At 39.0% G+C, this 21091-nt stretch overlaps 1 protein-coding gene across 6 annotated transcripts in view; it reads right to left on the bottom strand.

Annotated features, from left to right (window-relative positions):
• Positions 1 to 842: 842 nt before the first annotated feature.
• The window catches only part of RBMS3 (RNA binding motif single stranded interacting protein 3), a 1316996-nt gene continuing 1296747 nt past the window's right edge, over positions 843 to 21091 (bottom strand). For all 6 annotated transcript variants that reach the window (XM_053221878.1, XM_053221882.1, XM_053221883.1 and 3 more), the window contains one exon: positions 843 to 7328. In XM_053221878.1, the coding sequence (XP_053077853.1) occupies positions 7322 to 7328 (7 nt within the window). In that variant the 3' untranslated portion in view covers positions 843 to 7321. The remainder of the gene's footprint in view (positions 7329 to 21091) is intronic.

Genomic DNA, 21091 nt, shown 5'->3' with positions numbered 1-21091 from the left:
TTAATTTTTGAGAGAGTGTGAGCAGGGGAGGAAGAGAGAGAGAGAAGACACAGAATCTGAAGCAGGCTGCAGGCTCCAAGCTGTCAGCACAGAGCACGATGCGGGGCTCTAACTCGCCAAGGGTGAGATCATGACCTGAGCTGAAGTCGGCCGCTTAACTGACTGAGCCCTCCAGGTGCCCCTATTTTTTTTTAATGTTTATTTATTTTTGAGAGAAAGAGAGCGAGCGAGCACAAGTGGGGGAGGGGCAGAGAAAGAGAGGGAGACATAGACATAGATATAGCAGTCTCCAGGCTCCAAGGTCTCAGCGAAGAGCCAGACACAGGGCTCGAACTCATGAACCATGAGATCATGACCTGGGCTGAAGTCAGATGCTTACAGATGCTTAACTGACTGAGCCACCCAGGTTCCCCTGGACACTTTTGATCTTGATTGACCTGGATTTAATCATTGTAGGGATACGAACCGCAGATGTCAAAAGGAATTTATTATGTGTAACTCTGTATCTCCTGGCCTGGACAAAAAATGCACCAGGTAGTTGGCAGATGGCAAGAATGTTTGGAGACAAGAACTGGACTACCTCTAAAGCAGAGTAGGAAAAGTGTGTGAGGTTAGGAAGACCTAAATGGTCCCCCCGCCCCTGGCCAAGCCCCTGAGTAGGGATTTTCTCATTCCGTCACATGAATAGAATGCTCCTTCCTCTTTCATTTTGTTTTGTTACCAGGGATGTTCTGTTTTAGGCATTCTGCTGGAATCCAGCAGAATCCCCAATTGAGACTGCTCCCTCTCAACAGTCCTTACTGTAACCCATCTCTGGAACAGTGAAGAAAAACACAACAGTCTTCTTGATTGATTTTATTTTCATTTTTTATTGAAAGCTTCATCAAAGAAAACAGAAGTTTAAACCTAACATCCACTGATCTACAGAAAGCCCAAGGAATGGGGGAAATGGTAGCTAATTTGACTGTGGTACAGATGAAAAAATTAAAAATAAAACCGGAAACACCATAGAATTACAGAACTTTCCATGACAGAGACAGCAGTACAAAATGCTCTTAAATAAAGTCAGAATTGAATGATGTTTCAGAAATTCCATGAAGTCAAATATGGCCTAAAACAAGGGTTTTAAAAGAAGCTGTGTCCCATATTTTTTAAAGAAACTGGGTATTTTATAGCAAGTACACTTTTACATGTATTTTTTTAAATTAAGGTTCCAATTATATTCCACTTCTTTTCAAATCAATGGAAGAATTAATTTCCAGAATGGAGAAAACTTTTTCAAGCGTCTCTTTGAAATAGTTTTTATAGTTCCTGAAAAGTATGAAATAACTCATTTTTCCATATATGAGGAAATGAAACGTTTTGGGGAGGAGGACAGAGCATCTTTCTCAATAATCTAAGACCAGAGGATTAATACAAAGCATAACACTAAAGTTACACTTTGGACACTACTTAAATTTGAAATGATCAGAAAAAAATCCACTGGAGTGTCAAGATCATTCAGCCTTAATACAGTGATGCAAAATAAAAAAAATAACAGAATGATTCCTTTTTTTTTTTTTTGCCAAAGATTTAAAATAGGGATGAATGTATATTTAACCAAGAGATGCTATTGTATTCTCATAACTCAATTTGGAGTTGACCTTTTCATCTGGTTAAAATTTCAATACTGAACGAAACCAAAACAGCTTTCTTTTGAGAGAAGCTAAATACTTTGCTACAGTTGTTGTTTTTTTTTTTTTCCCCCTTTGCATTTGCAACAATACAGCCAACTCTCAATTATTTGTGGTGGATGGAAAAGAGACTTACGGATAATAAAACTCCACGGTCTATAGTACACTGATGGTTTTACCAATGATTTTAAACTCCTTCAGTAAATCAATACTTAACAAAGAAACAGACTGATTTGAATTTGATTTCCAAATGTTTCTCTTCCACCTGCAGGGTAAAATGTTAATAAAAGGAAAGAGAGCCCAAGACCTTAATAGTTGAGAAGACAGAACCAACCTACAGGGTAGACAGCCCTTCTAAAATTGACAGTGATTGTATTTCTGCAAGACTCAGTTATCAGGGAAGTTAACTAACTGCAGTGAATAAAGTGGAAGAGAAGTGTGACTCAGTGGCCTTGAGGTTCTTTCCACAGACTCCAAGCTCGATCTCAGCTCTCCTCCAGCTTTAAAGCTTCCTGAGTGGAAGAAGCTTTTCTTAGAATGTTCGTTTTCCCTTTCAGCAATACAAAGAAAGGACTGTTGAGAAGCTATCCATCTTTTTTGTGTGTGTGACAGGGAGCATATGTACGGGGGATGACACCAAAGATAAAAAGAAGCCACCAATCTGGGGTGAGCTCCCTTGTCACATCAGAAAAGGTCCTGGGGCCACACACACGAGTCTTGTGTTTAGCTTTGTACTTTCCTGAACTCTGTACAGGCCACAAAGGACGGCTATGACCAAGTGTGCTTGAATTAAGGGACTGATTTCATATTTAAGAATATTGGGTAAGAAACATTAATTTGAGTTAGACTCCACCGTCTTCCAGTGCCACAGTGGATGTCATGTGTAACAAACTGATTCATTACTGAGATCCCATTATCACTCTGCCATAGGAAGGGTACTGTGTACAGAGTCAATGAGCCTGTTTGAATTCCGTTAGTCCCTCAGATTGGAGTGATATGCCATCAGTCTCCGTGAGCTCAAAATTCTGAAGGATGCCAGCCACAACGGTACAAAAAAACAAAATCTCATCCTTCACTCCCTACTGTGGACAAGATAATGTAGATCAAGGCTCTATGTGTGACATGTTTAAACTTTGTTATGAAGTGTGACTCCTCAAACGTGCTGAATGTTGCTTATACGTGTACATAAATATTACCCTTTATTTGATTTTATAACAATCTAAAAACACGTATCGCTGAAACTCACTTAAGAATTTCTCTCTGCTGATCAGCTCATCTGTAGTGGCTTCTACATGCAAATTAAGAATGAGACTGAATTGTCAAATGTATTTTTAGTTTCCTACTAACATTGTAATCTGTCTAGACAGTCCATTGAAACTTCTGAGTTATGAAGACTGAAAAAGTGCTATTTAAATGGAAGCTTACTCTTCATTAATGGGGAGTTTAGGCTGCTGTAAAAGACATAGAGGTATATATAGACATCCAAAATATTCAAATAAAAAATTTTTTAGGAAAAAATCTATTATTTTTTTGTCACGTATGAATTGAAATGATTGTAACGCAGTTTTGCGAGGGGTTGATGTATTCTGCACTACCAGTGAACTTCCTGCTCCATCCAACCTTCTGCTCTCAGCCTTCCATCTCTAACATGACTGCTTTTAATACCATGGGGTTTTTCACTAGAATGGGTGGAAGTGAGTCTTATATGCTGTCGAATGTGGCAGATCTTTTAAACTCACAGGAAGAACTGATTCAAGTGAAGCATGGAGACAAGGAGACAAACTAACCCTGGCCAGACTGAAGTCAGTAGATGATTTTTGTTTTGAGAATATTATGTCACTTGCAATAATCAAGACGTGCCAGTCTTGGACAGTCACCAGCACCTGCTCCCGTTACTTTTAGGTTACATAGGGTCTAAGACGTCTTCAGAAGACATGGCCATGTATTGAATCACTATGCATAATCTGTCTCCCTGACAAGACCTTATCATTATTAAAAGAAAACCCACTGCTCCCCTGACCATGTAACTAGAGTTTGGGTAAGATAACATTTATCCCATTTGGACTGTGGCTTTGGTTTGTTTCCTGATGTTTAGAAGTCTTGGCAATTAAGTTGAAAGGAAAAATGTTAGTATCTGAATAAATGTTTGGGAATCTGATGAGCTAGAACACTTAAAAAAAAAAAATAGAGTCCTAAATAGGATTAAAATCACAATATAGATTGCTGATGAAATTAGGATTCTGATGTCTGCATGTATTGAACACATATTTTGGTTTGTTTTATTTTTCATAGAATATAATGCTGCTTACCTGTTGATGCTTTTTTTTTATTCCCCCAGACTTGACTCTTAAAACAATTATAGGTAGGATGACAGATGCAAATTTGAACATGTGTCATTTTTCCTTCTTCTTTTTTTTTTTTTTCTTTTTGGTTTGAAATAAGATATTTCCTAGAATGGCATGATATAAAAAATCCAAACATAAAACACACATGGACATAAAATGACAGGTAATTTCCTTGTGCCTGAAGTGGCTTAAAAAAATTGAGATCATTGAAATTTCATAGTTGAAAAAAATGTTTCTTAATGTATAAATAAAGCAGTAGTTTTGAATAGAAACAGGAAGTTACCTAGGCACATTCATCAGCCACATGGTAGCTACCTCTTAGCCTCATTGTTGATTGCGTAAATGAGACTTTCTTTGTATCACATTAAGGTTTTTTTTTGTTTTTTTTTTGTTTTTTTTTTTTTGTTTTTTACAGAAACAAAAGAAAGCATGTTGGTTTCATATTCAAATGAATTATGCCCAGGATAATCCTTATTTATACAAAGAGTTCAGAGACTGAAAAAGAGAAACAAAAAAACACAGTTGCTACACATGTTCGCTTTTACCCCCTGTAACTCAGGGGCCCACTTCTCAAAGGTAAAACTTAAGTGCCACCCTTGAAATACATGAGAAGCTGAAGGATGGAACAGAAGAAAGTATAAATCTAGGATTCTCTCTAAAGCATGGAAAACCATCAAGGATGGGTGTCACCAGATGGAATTTCTCTGTAGCACATGCTACATTTTCTTGGATACATTTTTGCCTCTAATTTGACTGCAAAGATAGGGAGTCACTCCCTAGACTCAAGCTTCTAATTCATGGGGTTTCAAATAAGAGAAACGGGCCCATTTCAGCACGAGGCCTCTGTTAACAGATCATAAATAGTGGAATATTGACAATGTCATACAAGCCAAACTCATTACTGCTATTGACCTAATGGGGATATGATTTGCCTTTTAAAGCTTTTTTCATCTTTAAAAGCCTACCCTGTTTTCTTTTACCATGCACTTAATGCATTTCCCTCCTCTTTCTGGACTAAGACAGGTTCTCTTGACTTAATTTGTGAAAAGACTTTCACCTATTTGATTCTAATGATCCATTCGGGAAGCAATTCTAGTGCATGGTTCAGTGAACAAAGTTCCATTGGTCTTAATCTCAGGTAAAACCATAACAGGTTGAACATGGGTTCCATGAGTCAAATATGCCAAGATGTTTGTTAACTCAATTCATTTTAGGCAAAGTTTTGCATCATCTTCAATGCAAATATATCTCCTTTGGCTTTAATGATTGATCAAACCCAACTCTTTTGGTTCTTATTAATATAAATCATACAATTTCTTGATTGTCAACTAGCATTTTAAAAGCTTACCTAAATTCCACTAATAGAATCCTCAATCTTATCGGTCCTACTTAGCCTCAGAGAGTTAAATTGAAATAAAAAGGTCTATTTTTGTCCTTCTTCTGACAACACCAGGGTATGGGAATACAATGAAAGGAGGCAAAAAGAAGATATCCCCTCCCCAATTGCAGAATCAAGGTGGCTGTTCATGGCAAATGATAACAAAGACTGAGGTGAGAAGATAAAACCTAGAGGTGTTGGACTTGAGAAGGAAGACTATAATTACAAATACAGTGAGACCTTTTCAGGAGACCACTCATCACTTCACAGAATATCACTACGCTTTTTTGACAAGTGACTTTCAGACCAGTTCGGGAAGTATCTTTAGTTGAGTGTTCACATAAAGGAATTTCAACCTGTTAATCAAGTGTCTCAGCTTACTGGTGGCCATCAATACAGGTGTCATGACTCAAGAGAGCTAGTAAGGAACCAAAAAAGCTCATGGAATGAATATACAGCCATTTGGCTCTGTCAGTTTGTATCCAGAACTCTTCATGCTCAAACCGCTGAACACAGCAGGTGCAAGCGTCTGCGTATTATCAACAAATGCATATTAAAAGGAAAAACACAAACAAAACCCCTTTTTGTTTTGTTTTGCAGTATGTAAAACACCAGTGGAAGGTAGTTTAAACAAACAACAAAGTAAGAACTGGTCCGGCCATGTAGGTCAAATAAAATTTTAAAAAGAAAAGAGAAGAAAAGGAAAACAACCTCTATCTTCTGGACTGCAATAGGGTGCCACTTCATCTTTGGTATAAAATAGGCCATCCATAGGCTGAATTTGATCACAACTAGGAAAGACTACAGAAATTGTCAACAATTTCTCTATCTATTGCTTTTTTTGTTTTTTTGTTTTTTTGTTTTTTTGCACTTTTTGACCATAAGCTCCTATCTACTTAAGTTTTTTTTTTAATGCTCTTAAGCTAGGTTTTGCAATGTGACAAGCAAAGCTGACTAAAAACTTTGTAAAGCTCATAAAAAAGACTGCAGATAAAAAGCACTAATGCTTTTGCTAGCGATCACGCTTTGTAAATTAAAAAAATCTGCATTCTGCCCCCCAAACACGCATTATTTCTAATGCAGTTGTTTTTAAACCAACATTAATAACTTTACCGTAAAATGTTTTAGCCTTCTAGAATGATTCAACACTTAAGACAAAGTTCATGAAAAGTCCCAGCATTTTCCCAATTCTTGCAGTTGCCATGGTTTCTTTTATCAACAAATTTTCTTCAAATGAAGAAAAACATTTTCTTTTAAACTGTACAGTTTTTTTTCACCCTAAAAACTCATAGTCTTAAACTTCTGTACCAGTTAAAGCCGGCACAATATTTCAATTCTTTCTTGAAATTTTTTTTAACAAGACGTTGACAGCTTGCCTCGAGAGCCTTTGACGTCCTTAAAATTAAGGCAATTAAGATTCAAGATAAATCTTACCTAAATATTTCTAAGAAAAAAATAAAATAAAAAACCAAGCCACTAGATTTAAACAAAAAGGAGAAAAGGAAAAGTAGCTTAATTACAGAGGAAGACAATTTGTTTCCATTTCTGCTTTGCCCACCTCTTGACATCTGATTTTCTGTTTATAAAAAAAAAATCTATCTACATCTTCTGGTAAGTTCTGAATTCAAATGTTCTTCCAGATAAAATGTCAACCTTCCATGTTTTGTTTTGTTGTTGGTTTTTGTTTGTTTCCTCTTCTGGAATTTGTTCCTTTAATTAAAAAAATGGCAAAAATAAACCGTCAGACCACATGAAGGAACCATTTGCACAGCACATAAAAACACTTTGTTTTCACTGGGTAAAGTAGAAAATTAAAAAAAAAAAAAGCATTCCATCGACGCCTGTGCAAACTGGAAGCCAACTTCCTGTTCAACGAAGTTTCTTCATTCAAGGCAAAGTTTCAGACAAACATTCTTCAGTCTTGTTTATGGTCTGTAGAAACAATTGAGTAAGAGTGGTCATTACAACAAAGCATCTTTGAAATCACCTTGCGTGTGCTCTTTTCCAGTGAGATCTCTTTAAAAGATACCATGCTTTTTCAATATCCAGAAAACTGTACAGGTTTTAAATCCTGCCACTGTCATACAAATATATATTTGAGCCAGAGAGTTTGTTCACATTAAATATCAAGGCTAAGAGATGAAGAATACCTTTCAATTTAAAGTATTAAGTATTACAAATATACCCAGATAAGTGATACTCTCCATGTGCAGAAGAACATACGCCTGGCTTATGTTGTAGGGACCCCAGAAACTCTTTAATTCTGTCCCTTTAAAACTCTCATTGGGGAGTGCCTGGGTGGCTCAGTCGGTTAAGCATCCAAGTTCAGCTGAAGGTTCATGAGTTCGAGCCCTGCCTCAGGCTCTGTGCTGACAGATCAGAGCCTGGAGCCTGCTTTGGAATCTGTGACTCCCTCGCTCTCTGCCCCTCCCCCCACTCATGCTCTGTCTCTCAAAAAGTAAATAAACATTAAAAAAAAAGTCTCATTGGATTCATCACAAGTTCTGTCAACAAATATGTGAGCCCCTACTCTGTACCCAAGATATAGCAGTGGATTGTGTGTTATCCCCTGGGATTCTCCAACTATATTCACATAGCCTTATTGGCCCAATAAATAAGACAGTTAAGAGGTAATGGATTTTGTCCACTTTCCTTCTTCTCCTCTTCTTCCTTGCTCAGCTATCTCATCAAGTGCCTCTTGAGGGGGCACTTGGGTGGCTCAGTAGTTTAAGTGTCCGACTCTGGCTCAGGTCATGACCTCACAGCTTGTGAATTTGAGATCTGCATCCCCACATTGGGCTCTCTTCTGTCAGCACAAATACTGCTTTGATTCTCTGCCCCTTCTTTCTATGCTCCCCTCCCCCGCGCTTGCTCTCTCCCTCTTTAAAATAAACTTAAAAAAAAAAGATGTTTAATTCTTGAAAACAGGGACTATATTCTATTTCTACTTTTTACTGTCCAGGAATCTGACAGATAGTATGTACATAATAGATGGTTAGCTAGAGAAATACCCTTTTTACTATATGCCACTTTGCCAAGCCCAGCCCAAATAATTACCTCTGCTTCAGCCCCGTCTACACTGCAGGTCTGGTCTTCCAGTGGGTTGACCCTTACACCTAGTTCTTCCACCCACAGATTAGAGTTTTGTTAAATAATTTCAGGGGGCATGCTATAAAATGGTTTTTAAAACTATCTACAGTTTTAGATTTAGTTTTAGTTTTCATTTAGACGAAGTCCCTTTCTCAGTGCTTTGCAGGTTCTTCTGATGCCCAGTTGCTTAACTTAGTAAGAAAACATAGGGTTGCTAAGATTTTACAAGTTGTTCATTATACAAGATGGATGGCTGGGGGGGTGGGGTAGGTTGTGGGGGCTAAATTCCCACCCACGGTCTGTTCCCCAAGCTGTGTAGTGTGGTGCAGGGCTGTATTTGCTCCGAGCAAGTGGGCTGTATTCAAATTCACAAAATGCCCTTAAGGATGTCTTGAGCTATATGACTATTAGACTAGGATGATCTAGGACAAAACTTTTTATTTTTTTTGGTTTGGTTTTGTGTTTTGTTTGTTTTTTGGGTCGGTTCTTTGCTCTCACTCCCACCTTCCACTCTAGTATTGTTAGGCATTTAGCAGAAAATGCCTACTTCACCATGAATCTCTGTAACAGAACGGTGTCTGGACTACATTGACATAGAACACCCACACCGCTCAGGGATGTTATGTGCACTGGCCTTGAAGCATCCATTTTTATGAACTAGGCCATAGTTACTTTCAAGTTTTATAATCTTACACAAATGTTTTCAATAGCTCCTCCCACAAAGTAGTCTCATTGTTACATGAAAACAAATGCTGAGAAATAAATGGTTGTCCTTTGCATTTTTGTGGTTGCTAGCTGAAGTTGGAAGGGAAAAGGTGTTTGCTATTTAATAGAACCGAATTCACTCCAGGCCATCTTCTCTGCCCTAGATGAGGTGTGAAAGTGTGCATTTACATAATGTTTATGTATTGCACTGATATCCATAAAAAGAGAAGGCTTCTAAATTTCCAAGGTTGTGAACATTAGCAACAATAACATTTTAAGTTGGATGGTGAGGCTCTTTTAGAAATAACATGGGTTGCAATTTATACAGAGGAATTTATGTAAATGACAATGAGTCGGAAAATTATTTGCAAACTGTAAAGTGCTGTGCAAATAGAATATATTATTATTTACAAGCTTAAAGGGCATGTAAGAATGGTAATCAAGGACATAATCTGCACACTACTGATATACTGGCAATGTATAGGGAACTGATGTTCATGACAGTTCAGTTAATCTGAGCAACTTGAAGAATAAAAAGAACCGGCCATACTGAAGTTGAGATGAGGGCCTTCTAAGGTCAATGTGAATGCTGGAAGACTAGAGTTTGGCTAAATTTAAGATCACAGAGTCATTTTGAAACTTCTCGTCCTTCCCTGACCTCCCACCCCCAAAGAAAGCAGAGTGAATAGACTGGGAAGTAGCAAACCATAATCTTAGAATTCTAAATTTCAGAGGTGGAAGAAGTCTTAGGGATCATCTAATGATGCAGTGGCCCCCAGGGTCATTCCTGACAGATTAGTTTCATGGCATGCCATGTGAAAAGAAGGATTCCATGGTCCAGAGTCTGGGGAAAACTGCAAAGTATGCTCCCACTAACTGGATTACCCATAGGTAAACTAAATTTATGGGTAAAGCACCAGCAAAGAAGGGTATTCAATATCAAAACAAACTTGTTTTTGGAAGAATGCAATCTTTTAAATTAGTATCAAAATAATCATCATGTTGACAACATTCTGTTCTTTAATAATTTAAGATGTGTGAAAAAAACTCAGAATTCCCAAGTAGGAAGTGCAGCCTCTTCTCTAATCTTACAGGAGGTAAGACATTTGATTTATCTGGCCCTCTAGGAGATCATGGTCATTAGCATTTGCATGGCTTTGAAGAGCACTGCAATTAAGAAAGCATTTCACTGAGGTTAGAGGGTGCTTCCCAACATTCCTTGTGAGCACCACCCCACCCCCAACTCCTGGGAATGGTGGTAAATCCTCCCTCAGCACTAGAAACCTAATTTGTACTCTTTGGAGAACACTGATCTAACCTCTCACTCTAAAGAAGAGGACAAGGAGGCTCAGAAGGGTTGAGCGACAACCAGCAGGTGGGAAAGACTTTACATATTAGAATTCAACTTTGCTTGAAGACACATACTTTTCAAGCCTTAGTCCAAAGAATAGCACAAAGAAAAACTGATGAAAACTTGGACAGGAATTGGAATTTCCACAGAACTTCCAAAATAAACCACAGGTATCATGTCTGCAGATAAGAGCCCCAAAGGGCCTCTTTTAACAAGAAAAAAACAAAACAAAACATGAGTACAACAGGTGTAAAAATGTTTTTTTTTAGCTTGAAAAGTGTAATTTGGAATATTAAAATATTTACTGACGATCCTAAATATAACTTTTTTATTCATATGCACATCATTCTACTTCTCAAACTTTCCTCCTGCAACCTCCTGTTGTGATGTCTGTAATTTACTTAAAAAAAAAACCTTTAGCCTAGATGTTATGGTGAGTTAGGTTACTTTTCAAGGACACTAGGCTAACCCTGGTCAGAATTTCACACCCCACAGGAGGTCAGCTATCACTTAATGAGGAAGGCCAGAGGTTTGTTTGCATGAGTACTTTAAACTGTCCTATGTCAATTAGCATCATGATCCTTAGAAATGGGTTGCCTGAAGAAAGTAGTGGCATGTTAAGTAGTGCAATGATGCTGGATATAAGCTGCCATTTGTGAAGTCCAGAGTACTCGAGATAACGTGGGTGGGTTGGCTAAAATATTTTAGAGATCACCTCCACTCTAGGTGGAAGATACAGTGAGGCTGTAGTCCTGCCTCTAAAAATGGTCAGATCTAATCTGAGTGCATTTTTCATGTTAAGTATGTTTCTACTACTTACAAAGAACAGAGCTGGGCCTTTATCAAGTATACAGAGCAAGCCATATTAACTTGTTTGTGCCTGCTTTCTTCTGAATCCTTCCTTGATAGATGTCTCTGTGGGTACTCTTGCATCCCTCGAACTCTTCCCAGTGAAGGTTATATAAGTAATAGAACCCGGGTGTTTACATGACCCACATGCTTACCTCCATTCCCAGTGTCTTCCTTGAATGGTTCTATAGAATCTCATGTCTTACCATAACACAGGTCAGGTTCCCTTGGCTGAAACTGATAAAAACTTGGATAGAATCACATTAATTTCTTCCTTTTTTAAAATTTCAGACTAGCTTGTCAATCTATTTGACTTAGAATAATAACAATATTATTGTTAATTGTTAATAATTTTTGTTTTCATTCAATATTTTATTGTTGTTACTTCAAGTTAAAAAAGTTCCTGGCACTATGTAGCAGGTCAGAGACAGGAAGTTGAGAATGTAAACAGGACCTGTCAAAATTTTTCTCCAGGTTTAAAGAAAGGTCCACTAGGCGATGCAAGCACTTTTCCCATGTCACACATTCGAGATGTTCCACATTTCGGGGTGCTTTCATGTCTGGCGTGTTGCAACAAACGCACTCTGTGGACCATCCTGGAACATACGTTCCTGCATCAGTGCAAAAGAAAATTCCTTCGAATGAGGACTCCCTTACCATGACGTTTACCGCTGTAAGGACACCTGTGGAAGGTTTCTTTCTTTGGTACTTATTATCTGTGGAAAGCTCAGCATTCTCAGCCATAAGAATCCATGGCTCAAGGACATAACCATGGCGTGGGGTAGTGTGAAAAATGTTTAAACACAATGCTTTACCTGGTCAGCCTCAGACTTCCTCTGATATTTCAAGGAATAAAGCTTGTTTGAGTTGACTCACTCTGACGATAGTTAAATTCCTTGTCTTTCTCTACAATTCAGGCTCTCTTTGGTTTTTATCTCATGTACCTCTGTTAGTAGCATCAATAACTCTATAGTTGTGTTTGGCATTGCAAAGCCCTGTTTTCCCTTTTCCAGTTGCTTCAGTCTATCCCCTCCCAAACTCACCCCTACCCCCAACCCCAACCCCATTACACACTTGCCACAGTCTTACTCAAACCTTTGTTGCCTCTTGTCTGGATCATTGCAATAATAGGACTGTTTCCATTGCTTCCAAATCCACTGTCCACCTTAGTTGGAGGAGCACTTGTAGGACAGACGACATGGCGTCCAAGCACCTCAGTCTGGCATCTGATATTAGAATCTGGCTCCAGTCTGCTTTTTTACACCACTGTCTTATTCTGAATCCACTTCTCAAAGAAGCACTCTGAGCTTTCCCACCTCTGGACTTTGGCCAAGCCTTTACTACACCTGGAACACTGCTTGACTCTCTGTAAGACCCCATTCGAGTTGCTACCACCTCCACCAAAGCTCACCCAGTTGAGAAAAATTAAAGGCATTCTCCTATTACTACAGTATTTATTTTATCTTTTTTAATTTTATGTATTTTTTTGAGAGAGACAGAGAAAGTGAGTGGGAGTATGGCAGAGACAGGGGAAGAGCGAGAATCCCAAGTGGGGGCTCTGTGCTGTCAGCAGTGGATCCTGACGCAGGGCTTGCACTCCTGAACCATGAGATCATGACCAGAGCTGAAACCCAGAGCTGGGACGCATAACCGACTGAGCCGCCCAGGCACCCCACTAGGGTATTTTTATTTTTAAAGAGCCCTGTTCATTTTCTTCCTTGAAGCATACATATCCTGCCTATGTGTATGCCTAAATTTCATACTAGATTGTAAGCTCTGAAGGGCAGGGATCCCGTCCCCTAGCATAGAAACTGGCATGATGCTGGATACTCCAAGTGTGAAGGTGTGTGTAGAGACTCTCACAGGCATCTGTTCTCTCTGGGTCAGGCAGAGCATTCCCTTCCTCACTATACCACACAGTAGTCACGAAAGGTAGGACAACCCTGAGAAAGAAGAGAACATCCCATTGTGGGCTGTAAGTGGAGGCAGCTGAAGCTGACTGAAGCAGGCAGGGAAAAGAAGTTGTTCCAAGAAGGACAAGAAGGGGGAAATTTGTATCCTGAAAGCCATCCTTGAAACACATCCCTCCATACTCAGACTACATTGGTTAGTGGACTCCTTGAAATAAAACTCAGTTGCTGGCATTCTTTCTCATAATGCCTTCCAAAACTTTCATGGCTCTCTTCGAATAAAACTGAGAATGATTCCTCTACACAAAGTCAAGTATACAAGTAATAAAGGCTCTATATAACTGCCTGTTTGACTCTGTCTCCTACAGTTCCCTCAAATTCACCACATTCCAGTTGCAGTTCCCACTCTGGGCCTGTGGACTTCCTGTTTTTACTGCCTACAAAGTTTTTTCTTCAAATCTCTCCAAGATTAGCTTGTAATTATCTTTCGGATCCAGGCCTCTGTGAGAGGCCTTGCCAGATACTAAGTCTTAGCTATTTATCCTGTCACTTTCTATCACAAGAATCTTTTAAAAAAATTTTTGAAACATTTTTATTTATATTTTATTTTTTTTAATTTACATCCAAGTTAGTTAGCATTTACTGCAACAATGATTTCAGGAGTAGATTCCTTAATGCCCCTTACCCATTTAGCCCATCTCCCCTCCCACAACCCCTCTAGTAACCCTCTGTTTCTTCTCCATATTTAAGAGTCTCTTATGTTTTTTCCCTCTCCCTGTTTTTGTATTATTTTTGCTTCCCTTCCCTTGTGTTCATCTGTTCTGTGTCTTAAAGGCCTAGTATGAGAAAAGTCATAAGATATTTGTCTTTCTCTGATTTTGCTTAGCATAATATCCTCTAGTCCATCCACCTAGTTGCAAATGGCAAGATTTCATTCTTTTTGATTGCCGACTAATACTCCATTGTATATATATACCACTTCTTCTTTATCTGTTCATCCATCCATGGACATTTGGGCTCTTTCCATACCTTGGCTATTGTTGATAGTGCTGCTATAAACATGGGGTGCATGTGTCCCTTCGAAACAGCACACCTGTATCCCGTGGATAAATGCCTAGTAGTGCAATTGCTGGCTCATAGGGTAGTTCTATTTTTTAATTTTTTGAGGAACCTCCATACTATTTTCCAGAGTGGCTCCACCAGTTTGCATTCCCACCAGCAGTGCAAAAGAGTTCCCCTTTTTCTGCATCCTCGCCAACATCTGATGTTGCCTGAGTGGTTAATCTTAGCCATTCTGACAGATGTGAGGTGGTATCTCATTGTGGTTTTGAACTGTATTTCCTTGATGATGTTGAGCATTTTTTCATGTGTCAGTTGGCCATCTGGACGTCTTCTTTGGAGAAGTGTCTATTCATGTCTTTTGCCCATTTCTTCATGGGATTATTTTTTGGGTGTTGAGTTTCATGAGTTCTTTATAGATCTTGGATACTAGCCCTTTATCTGATATGTCATTTGCAAATATCTTCTCCCATTCCATCGGTTGCCTTTTAGTTTTGCTGACTGTTTCCTTTGCTCTGCAGAAGATTTTTATTTTGATGAGGTCCCAATAGTTCATTTTTGCTTTTGTTTCCCTTGCCTCCAGAGAAGTGTTGAGTGAGAAGTTGCTGCGGCCAAATTCACAGAGGTTTTTGCCTGCTTTCTCCTCGAGGATTTTGATGGCTTCCTATCTTACATTGAGGTCTTTCATCCATTTTGAGTTTATTTTTGTGTATGGTGTAAGAAAGTGGCCCAGGTTCATTCTTCTGCATGTCGCTGTCCAGTTTTCCCAGCACCCCTTGCTGAAGTGACCGCCTTTATTCCATTGGATATTCTTTCCTGCTTTGTCAAAGATTAGTTGGCCATACGTTTGTGGGGCCATTTCTGGGTTCTCTATTCTGTTCCATTAATCTCTGTGTCTGTTTTAGTGCCAGTACCATACTGTCTTGATGATTACAGCTTTGTAAAACAGCTTGAAGTCTGGGATTGTGATGACTCCTGCTTTGGTTTTTTTTTTTTTTTTTTTTTTTAAAGATTGCTTTGTCTATTCGGGGTCATTTCTGGTCCCATACAAATTTTAGGATTGTTTGTTCTAGCTCTGTGAAAAATGGTGGTGTTATTTTCATAGATATTGCATTGAATATGTAGATTGCTTTGGGTAGTATTGACATTTTAATAATATTTGTTCTTCCTATCCAGAAGAATGGAATATTTTTCCTTTTTTTTGAGTGTGTCTTCTTCCATTTCTTTCATAAGCTTACTATAGTTTTCAGTGTATAGATTTTTCACCTCTTTAGCTAGATTTATTCCTAGGTATTTTATGGGTTTTGGTGCAAGTGTAAATGGGACCAATTCCTTGACTTCTCTTTCTGTTGCTTCATTGTTGGTATATAGGAATGCAATGGATTTCTGTGCATTGATTTTATATCCTGCAACTTTGTTGAATTCATGAATCAGTTCTAGCAGTTTTTTGGTGGAATCTTTTGGGTTTTCCATATAGAGTATCTTGCCATCTACGAAGAGTGAAGGTTTGATCTCCTTCTGGCTGATTTGTGTTTTATTTCTTTGTGTTGTCTGATTGCTGAGACTAAGACTTCCAATCCTATGTTGAATAATGGTGGTGAGGGTGGACATTCCTGTCTTGTTCCTGACCTTAGGGGGAAAGCTCTCAGTGTTTCCCCATTGAGGATGAGATTAGCGTTGGGTCTTTCATAAATGGCTTTTATGTTCTCGAGGTATGATCCTTCTACTACTACTTTCTTGAGGGTTTTTATCAAGAAAGGATGCTCTATTTTGTCAAATGTTTTCTCTGCATCTATTGAGAGGATCATATGGTTCTTATCCTTTTGTTTATTGATGTGATGAATCACTTTGATTGTTTTGCTGATATTGAACCACCCTGCATCCCAGGTAGAAATCCCATTTGGTCGTGGTGAATAATTTTTTTAATGTATTGTTGGATCCAGTTGGTTAATATCTTGTTGAGGATTTTTGCATCCATTTCATCAGGGAAATTGGCCTATAGTTCTCCTTTTTAGTGAGGTCTTTGGTTTTGGAATCAAGGTAATGCTGGCTTCATAGAAAGAGTTTGGAAGTTTTCCTTCCATTTCTATTCTTTGGAATAGCTTCGAGAGACTAGGTGTTAACTCTTCCTTAAACGTTTGGTAGAATTCCCCCTGGAAAGCCATCTGGCCCTGGACTCTTGTTTTTTGGGAGATTTTTCATTACTAAGTCAATTTCTTTACTGGTTACGGGTCTGTTCAAATTTTCTATTTCTTCCTCTTTGAGTTTTGGTAGTGTATATGTTTCTAGGAATGCATCCATTTCTTCCAGTTGCCCATTTTATTGCTGTACAGTTGCTCATAATATTCTCTTATTATTATTTTTATTTCTGCTGTGTTGGTTGTGATCTGTCCTCTTTCATTCTTGATTTTATTTATTTGGGTCTTTTCCTTTTTCTTTTTGATCAAACTGGCTAGTGGTTTATCCATTTTGTTAATTCTTTCAAAGAACCAGCTTCTGGTTTCATTGATCTGTTTTACTGTTTGTTTGTTTTTGGCTTTCAGTAGCATTGGTTTCTTCTCTAATCTTTATTATTTCTGGTCTTCTGCTGGTTTTGGGTTTTATTTGCTGTTCTTTTTCCAGTTCTTTAAGGTGTAAAGTTAGGTTGTATATCTGAGACCTTTCTTCCTTCTTTAGGAAGGCCTGGATTGCTATATACTTTCCTCTTATGACCACCTTTGCTGCATCCCAGAGGTTTTGGGCTGTGGTGCTATCATTTTCATTGGCTTCCATGTACTTTTAATTTCTTCTTTAATTTCCTGGTTAGCCCATTCATTCTTTAGTAGGATGGCCTTTAGTCTCCAAGTATTTGTTACCTTTCCAAATTTTCTCTTGTGGTTGATTTCGAGTTTCATAGCATTGTGGTCTGACAATAGGCACAGTATTATCTCAATATTTTTGTATTTGTTGAGGGCTGATATGTATCCCAGTATGTGGTGTATTCTGGAGAATGTTCCATGTGCACTAGAGAAGAATGTATATTCTGTGGCTTTAGGATGAAATGTTTTGAATATATCTGTTAGGTCCATTTGGTCCTGTGTCATTCACAGCCATTGTTCCTTATTGATTTTCTGATTAGATGATCTTTATATTGCTGAAAGTGGTGTTGAAGTCCCCTACTATTATGGTGTTATCATCAGTGAGTTTCTTTATGGTTGTGATTAATTGATTTACAAATTTGAGTGATCCACATTTGGAACATAAATGTTTACCATTGTTAGGTCTTCTTGGTGGATAGACCACTTAATTACGATATAATGCCCTTCTTCATCTCTTGTTCCAGTCTTTATTTGAAAGTCTAGATTGTCTCACATAAGTATGGCTACTCCAGCTTTCTTTTGTCGACAATTAGCATGATAGATGGTTTTCCATCCCCTTACTTACAATCTGAAGGTGTCTTTAGGTCTAAAGTTGGTCTCTTGTAAACAGCATAAAGATGGATCTTTTTTTCTCATCCATTCCGTTACCCTATATCTTTTGATTGGAGCATAGAGTCCATTGACATTTAGAGTATGCACTGAAAGGTATGAATTTATTGCCATTATGTTGCTTGTAGAGTTGGAGTTTCTGGTGCTGTCTCTGGTCCTTTTTAGTCTTTGTTGCTTTTTGTATGTATGTAGGTATGTATGTATGCATGCATTTTCATCTTTTCTCCCCTCAGAGAGTCCTCCTTAAAATTTCTTGCAGGACTGGTTTAGTGGTCACAAACTCCTGTAATTTGAATGACATCCTTGCTAGATAAAAAATTCTACTTTGAATGACGTCCTTGCTGGATAAAAAATTCTTGGCTGCATATTTTTCTCATTCAGCACATTGAATATGTCCTGCCACTCCTTTCTGGACTGCTGAGTTTCTCTGGATAACTCTGCTGCTAACCTGATCTGTCTTCCCTTGTAGGTGAAAGACATTTTCCCCTGCTGCTTTCATGATTCTTTCCTTGCCTGAGTATTTTGTGAATTTGACTATGATATGCCTTGTTGATGGTCGGTTTTGGTTGAATCTAACAGGAGTTCTCTGTGCTTCCTGGATTTTGATGTCTGTGTCTTTCCCCAGGCTAGGAAGTTTTCCACTATGATTTGCTCACATAATCCTTCTACCCCTATTTCTCTCTCTCCATCTTCTGGGACTCCTGGACTTCTGGGATTTCTGGAATTCTGATGTTGTTCCTTTTTAATGGGTCACTGATTTCTCTAATTGTTAAATCATGCTCTTTTGCCTTAGCCTCCCTCTTTTTCTGCTTCATTATCCTTCATAAGTTTGTCCTCTATATTGCTGATTCTCTGCTCTGCCACATCCCTTCTTGCTGCTGTGGCATCCATTTGATTTGCATCTCAGTTATAGCATTTTTTATTTTATCCTGACGAGTTTTTACTTCTTTTATCTCCACAGAAAGGGATTCAAATCTATTTTCGGCTCCAGCTAGTATTCCTATTATCGTGAGTCTAAATTCTGGTTCAGACATCTTGCTTGTATCTGTGTTGGTTAAGTCCCTGGCTGTCGTTCTTCCTGCTCTTTCTTTTGGGGTGAATTGCTTTGTTTCATCATTTTGAAGGGAGAAAAGGAATTAATGAGGTAAAAAAAATTTACAATTAAAAAAATTACAGTTAAAAAATTAAAATTAAAAAATTAAAGACAACACGAACACACACAAAAAATCAAATAAATGATGCTAGGTCCTAGATGTGCTTTGGTCTGGGTGCTGAAAGGGGCTTGTGGATTAGAGAAAAAAGGGGAAAGTAAAAAAAAAAGCAATCACTTGAAAATTTGAAAAAATGAATACACTGAAATAGAATAAAATGAAATGTTGGAAGTAAAACAGAGTTTGAAATAATTTACAGAAATGTAAAAAATACAGCAGAAAAAAAATCAAAGAACATTTTTTAATAAAGATTGGGAATAAAAATAATTTTTCTCCTTCCGTATTCAAGAAAAAGAAATGAAAAAGAAAAAAGAAAGAAAATTGAGTAGATGGACCAGTGAAGAGACTGAAACACGTTTGAAATTAGGTTTCCCCTAGAAGTCAAATTATGAAGCGCTTTATAGTCTGTAAACTAAGCAGAATGAGAGATTTTTGTTCCTGAAGAGGGAGGTTGGCCCAGTTGGGTGGGGCTTAGTGTAATGGCTCTGTTTCTCACTAGATGGTGCTGCTTAGCTTACTGGGGTGGATTGTTGTGGTGTTTGTAGGTGCGTATGTTGCATACGCGGGAGTGGTGAAAATAGCGTCATCCAGCTACCCAGTCTCTAGTATCGTTCTCCCTGACCAGCAATCGTGGACCCGTCCTTTGTCTTTGGCTTCCGTCCACTCCCCGCTTTTACACTGTCTGTGACCAAGCCCCAGGCAGCACCTCCCTCCTGAGTTTTATTTTGGATGCGGCTATTTTTCCTGACCCCTTATTTCTGAGGGACTGCAGTTTTGACCAGTCTGCCCCTCTATGGGAGGGTTTCACCAAGCAATGGCTGGGTGCTGGCAGCACCCAGGAAGGTTGGTGGGACCGTGCTGTTGCTGACACCCAGAGACTGTGGCTGGGTGACATCCTACCCCAGAAAAAGTTCACATGATCATTTAGCAGCAGTATTTCAGGGATTATGGCAAATCACAACTGATATCTGGCTCTAGGCTTCACCCCTAACGACCTTGTTCCAGCACCAGCGAATGTGACCATTATCCCGGGTCCACTGTGGCCTTTGCCTGTAGGGAGTCCTCCCAGCAGGGGAACCGCCTCTCCCTGTGGCCCGAAGACCCCAGTCTTGACACTGCTCCTGGGAATTCGCCTTTCTCACCAGAACTCCACCAGATAATGAGCTGTAGAATTTCAGTCTCTGTGCTCCCCCTGTTTATAGTGTCTTATGGAATTTAAATCCTCTCCTTTCCCCTTTCTCATTTTTAGTTCAGTCCCTGAAGCTGTTTCCAGCTTTCCACTTTCTCTCCAGCTGCTTTGGGGGTGTGGGGTGCTTTCCCCATACTCCCCCCCCACCCCACCCCCATCTCGGTCTGCTCTCCGAAGGCAAAAACAGATCCCTGCCCTCCATGGCTTCTTTCTCCCCCATTTTACCTCTCTGCACCATGCCCCTGCTGAATTCTGTGGTTCTGCTCGTGCAGATGGTTGTGTTAATCCTCAAATCAGTTTTCTAGGTGTGCAGGATGGTTGATCCAGGATAGTGCAGGATAGTGTTGATCTGGCTGTATTTCATGGATGCGAGACACACAAAAAAACTTCCATGCTCCTCCAGCATCTTGGCTCCTCACAAGAATCTTTTTTAAATATTTGCTTTGCAATTCTGATTGTTTGATGACTGGTCTACTGTGAGTCTACTTCTAGCAGGAAGGAAACTCCAAGCCAGTAGGGAAGGCACCTGCCTCTTTCAGTCCCTGGTGTCTGGAATTCTGTCTGTCACATAGGAGGTACTATTTCAATAGTTGTTGACTTGGCGAATGAAAGAATCTTTTTATTATTTATTTAAATTTATGTATTTTTGAGAGAGAGAGAGGGAGTAACAGTAGAGCTGTCAGCACAGAGCTAGATGGGGGCTCGACCTCACAAACCATGAGGTCATGATCTGAGCTGAGTTGGACACTTCACTGACTGAGCCACCCAGGCACCCCAAGAATCTCTTTTATGTATGCAAAGAGCACTAAATTGTTAGGAAGAAGGGTGTAGGATCACTAGTTTCCTCAGTATGCTCTGAAACAG

The sequence above is a fragment of the Acinonyx jubatus genome, chromosome C2 (genome assembly GCF_027475565.1).
Source record: "Acinonyx jubatus isolate Ajub_Pintada_27869175 chromosome C2, VMU_Ajub_asm_v1.0, whole genome shotgun sequence".
NCBI classification, from domain to species: domain Eukaryota; kingdom Metazoa; phylum Chordata; class Mammalia; order Carnivora; family Felidae; genus Acinonyx; species Acinonyx jubatus.
This window is presented reverse-complemented; position numbering and strand designations above follow the sequence as displayed.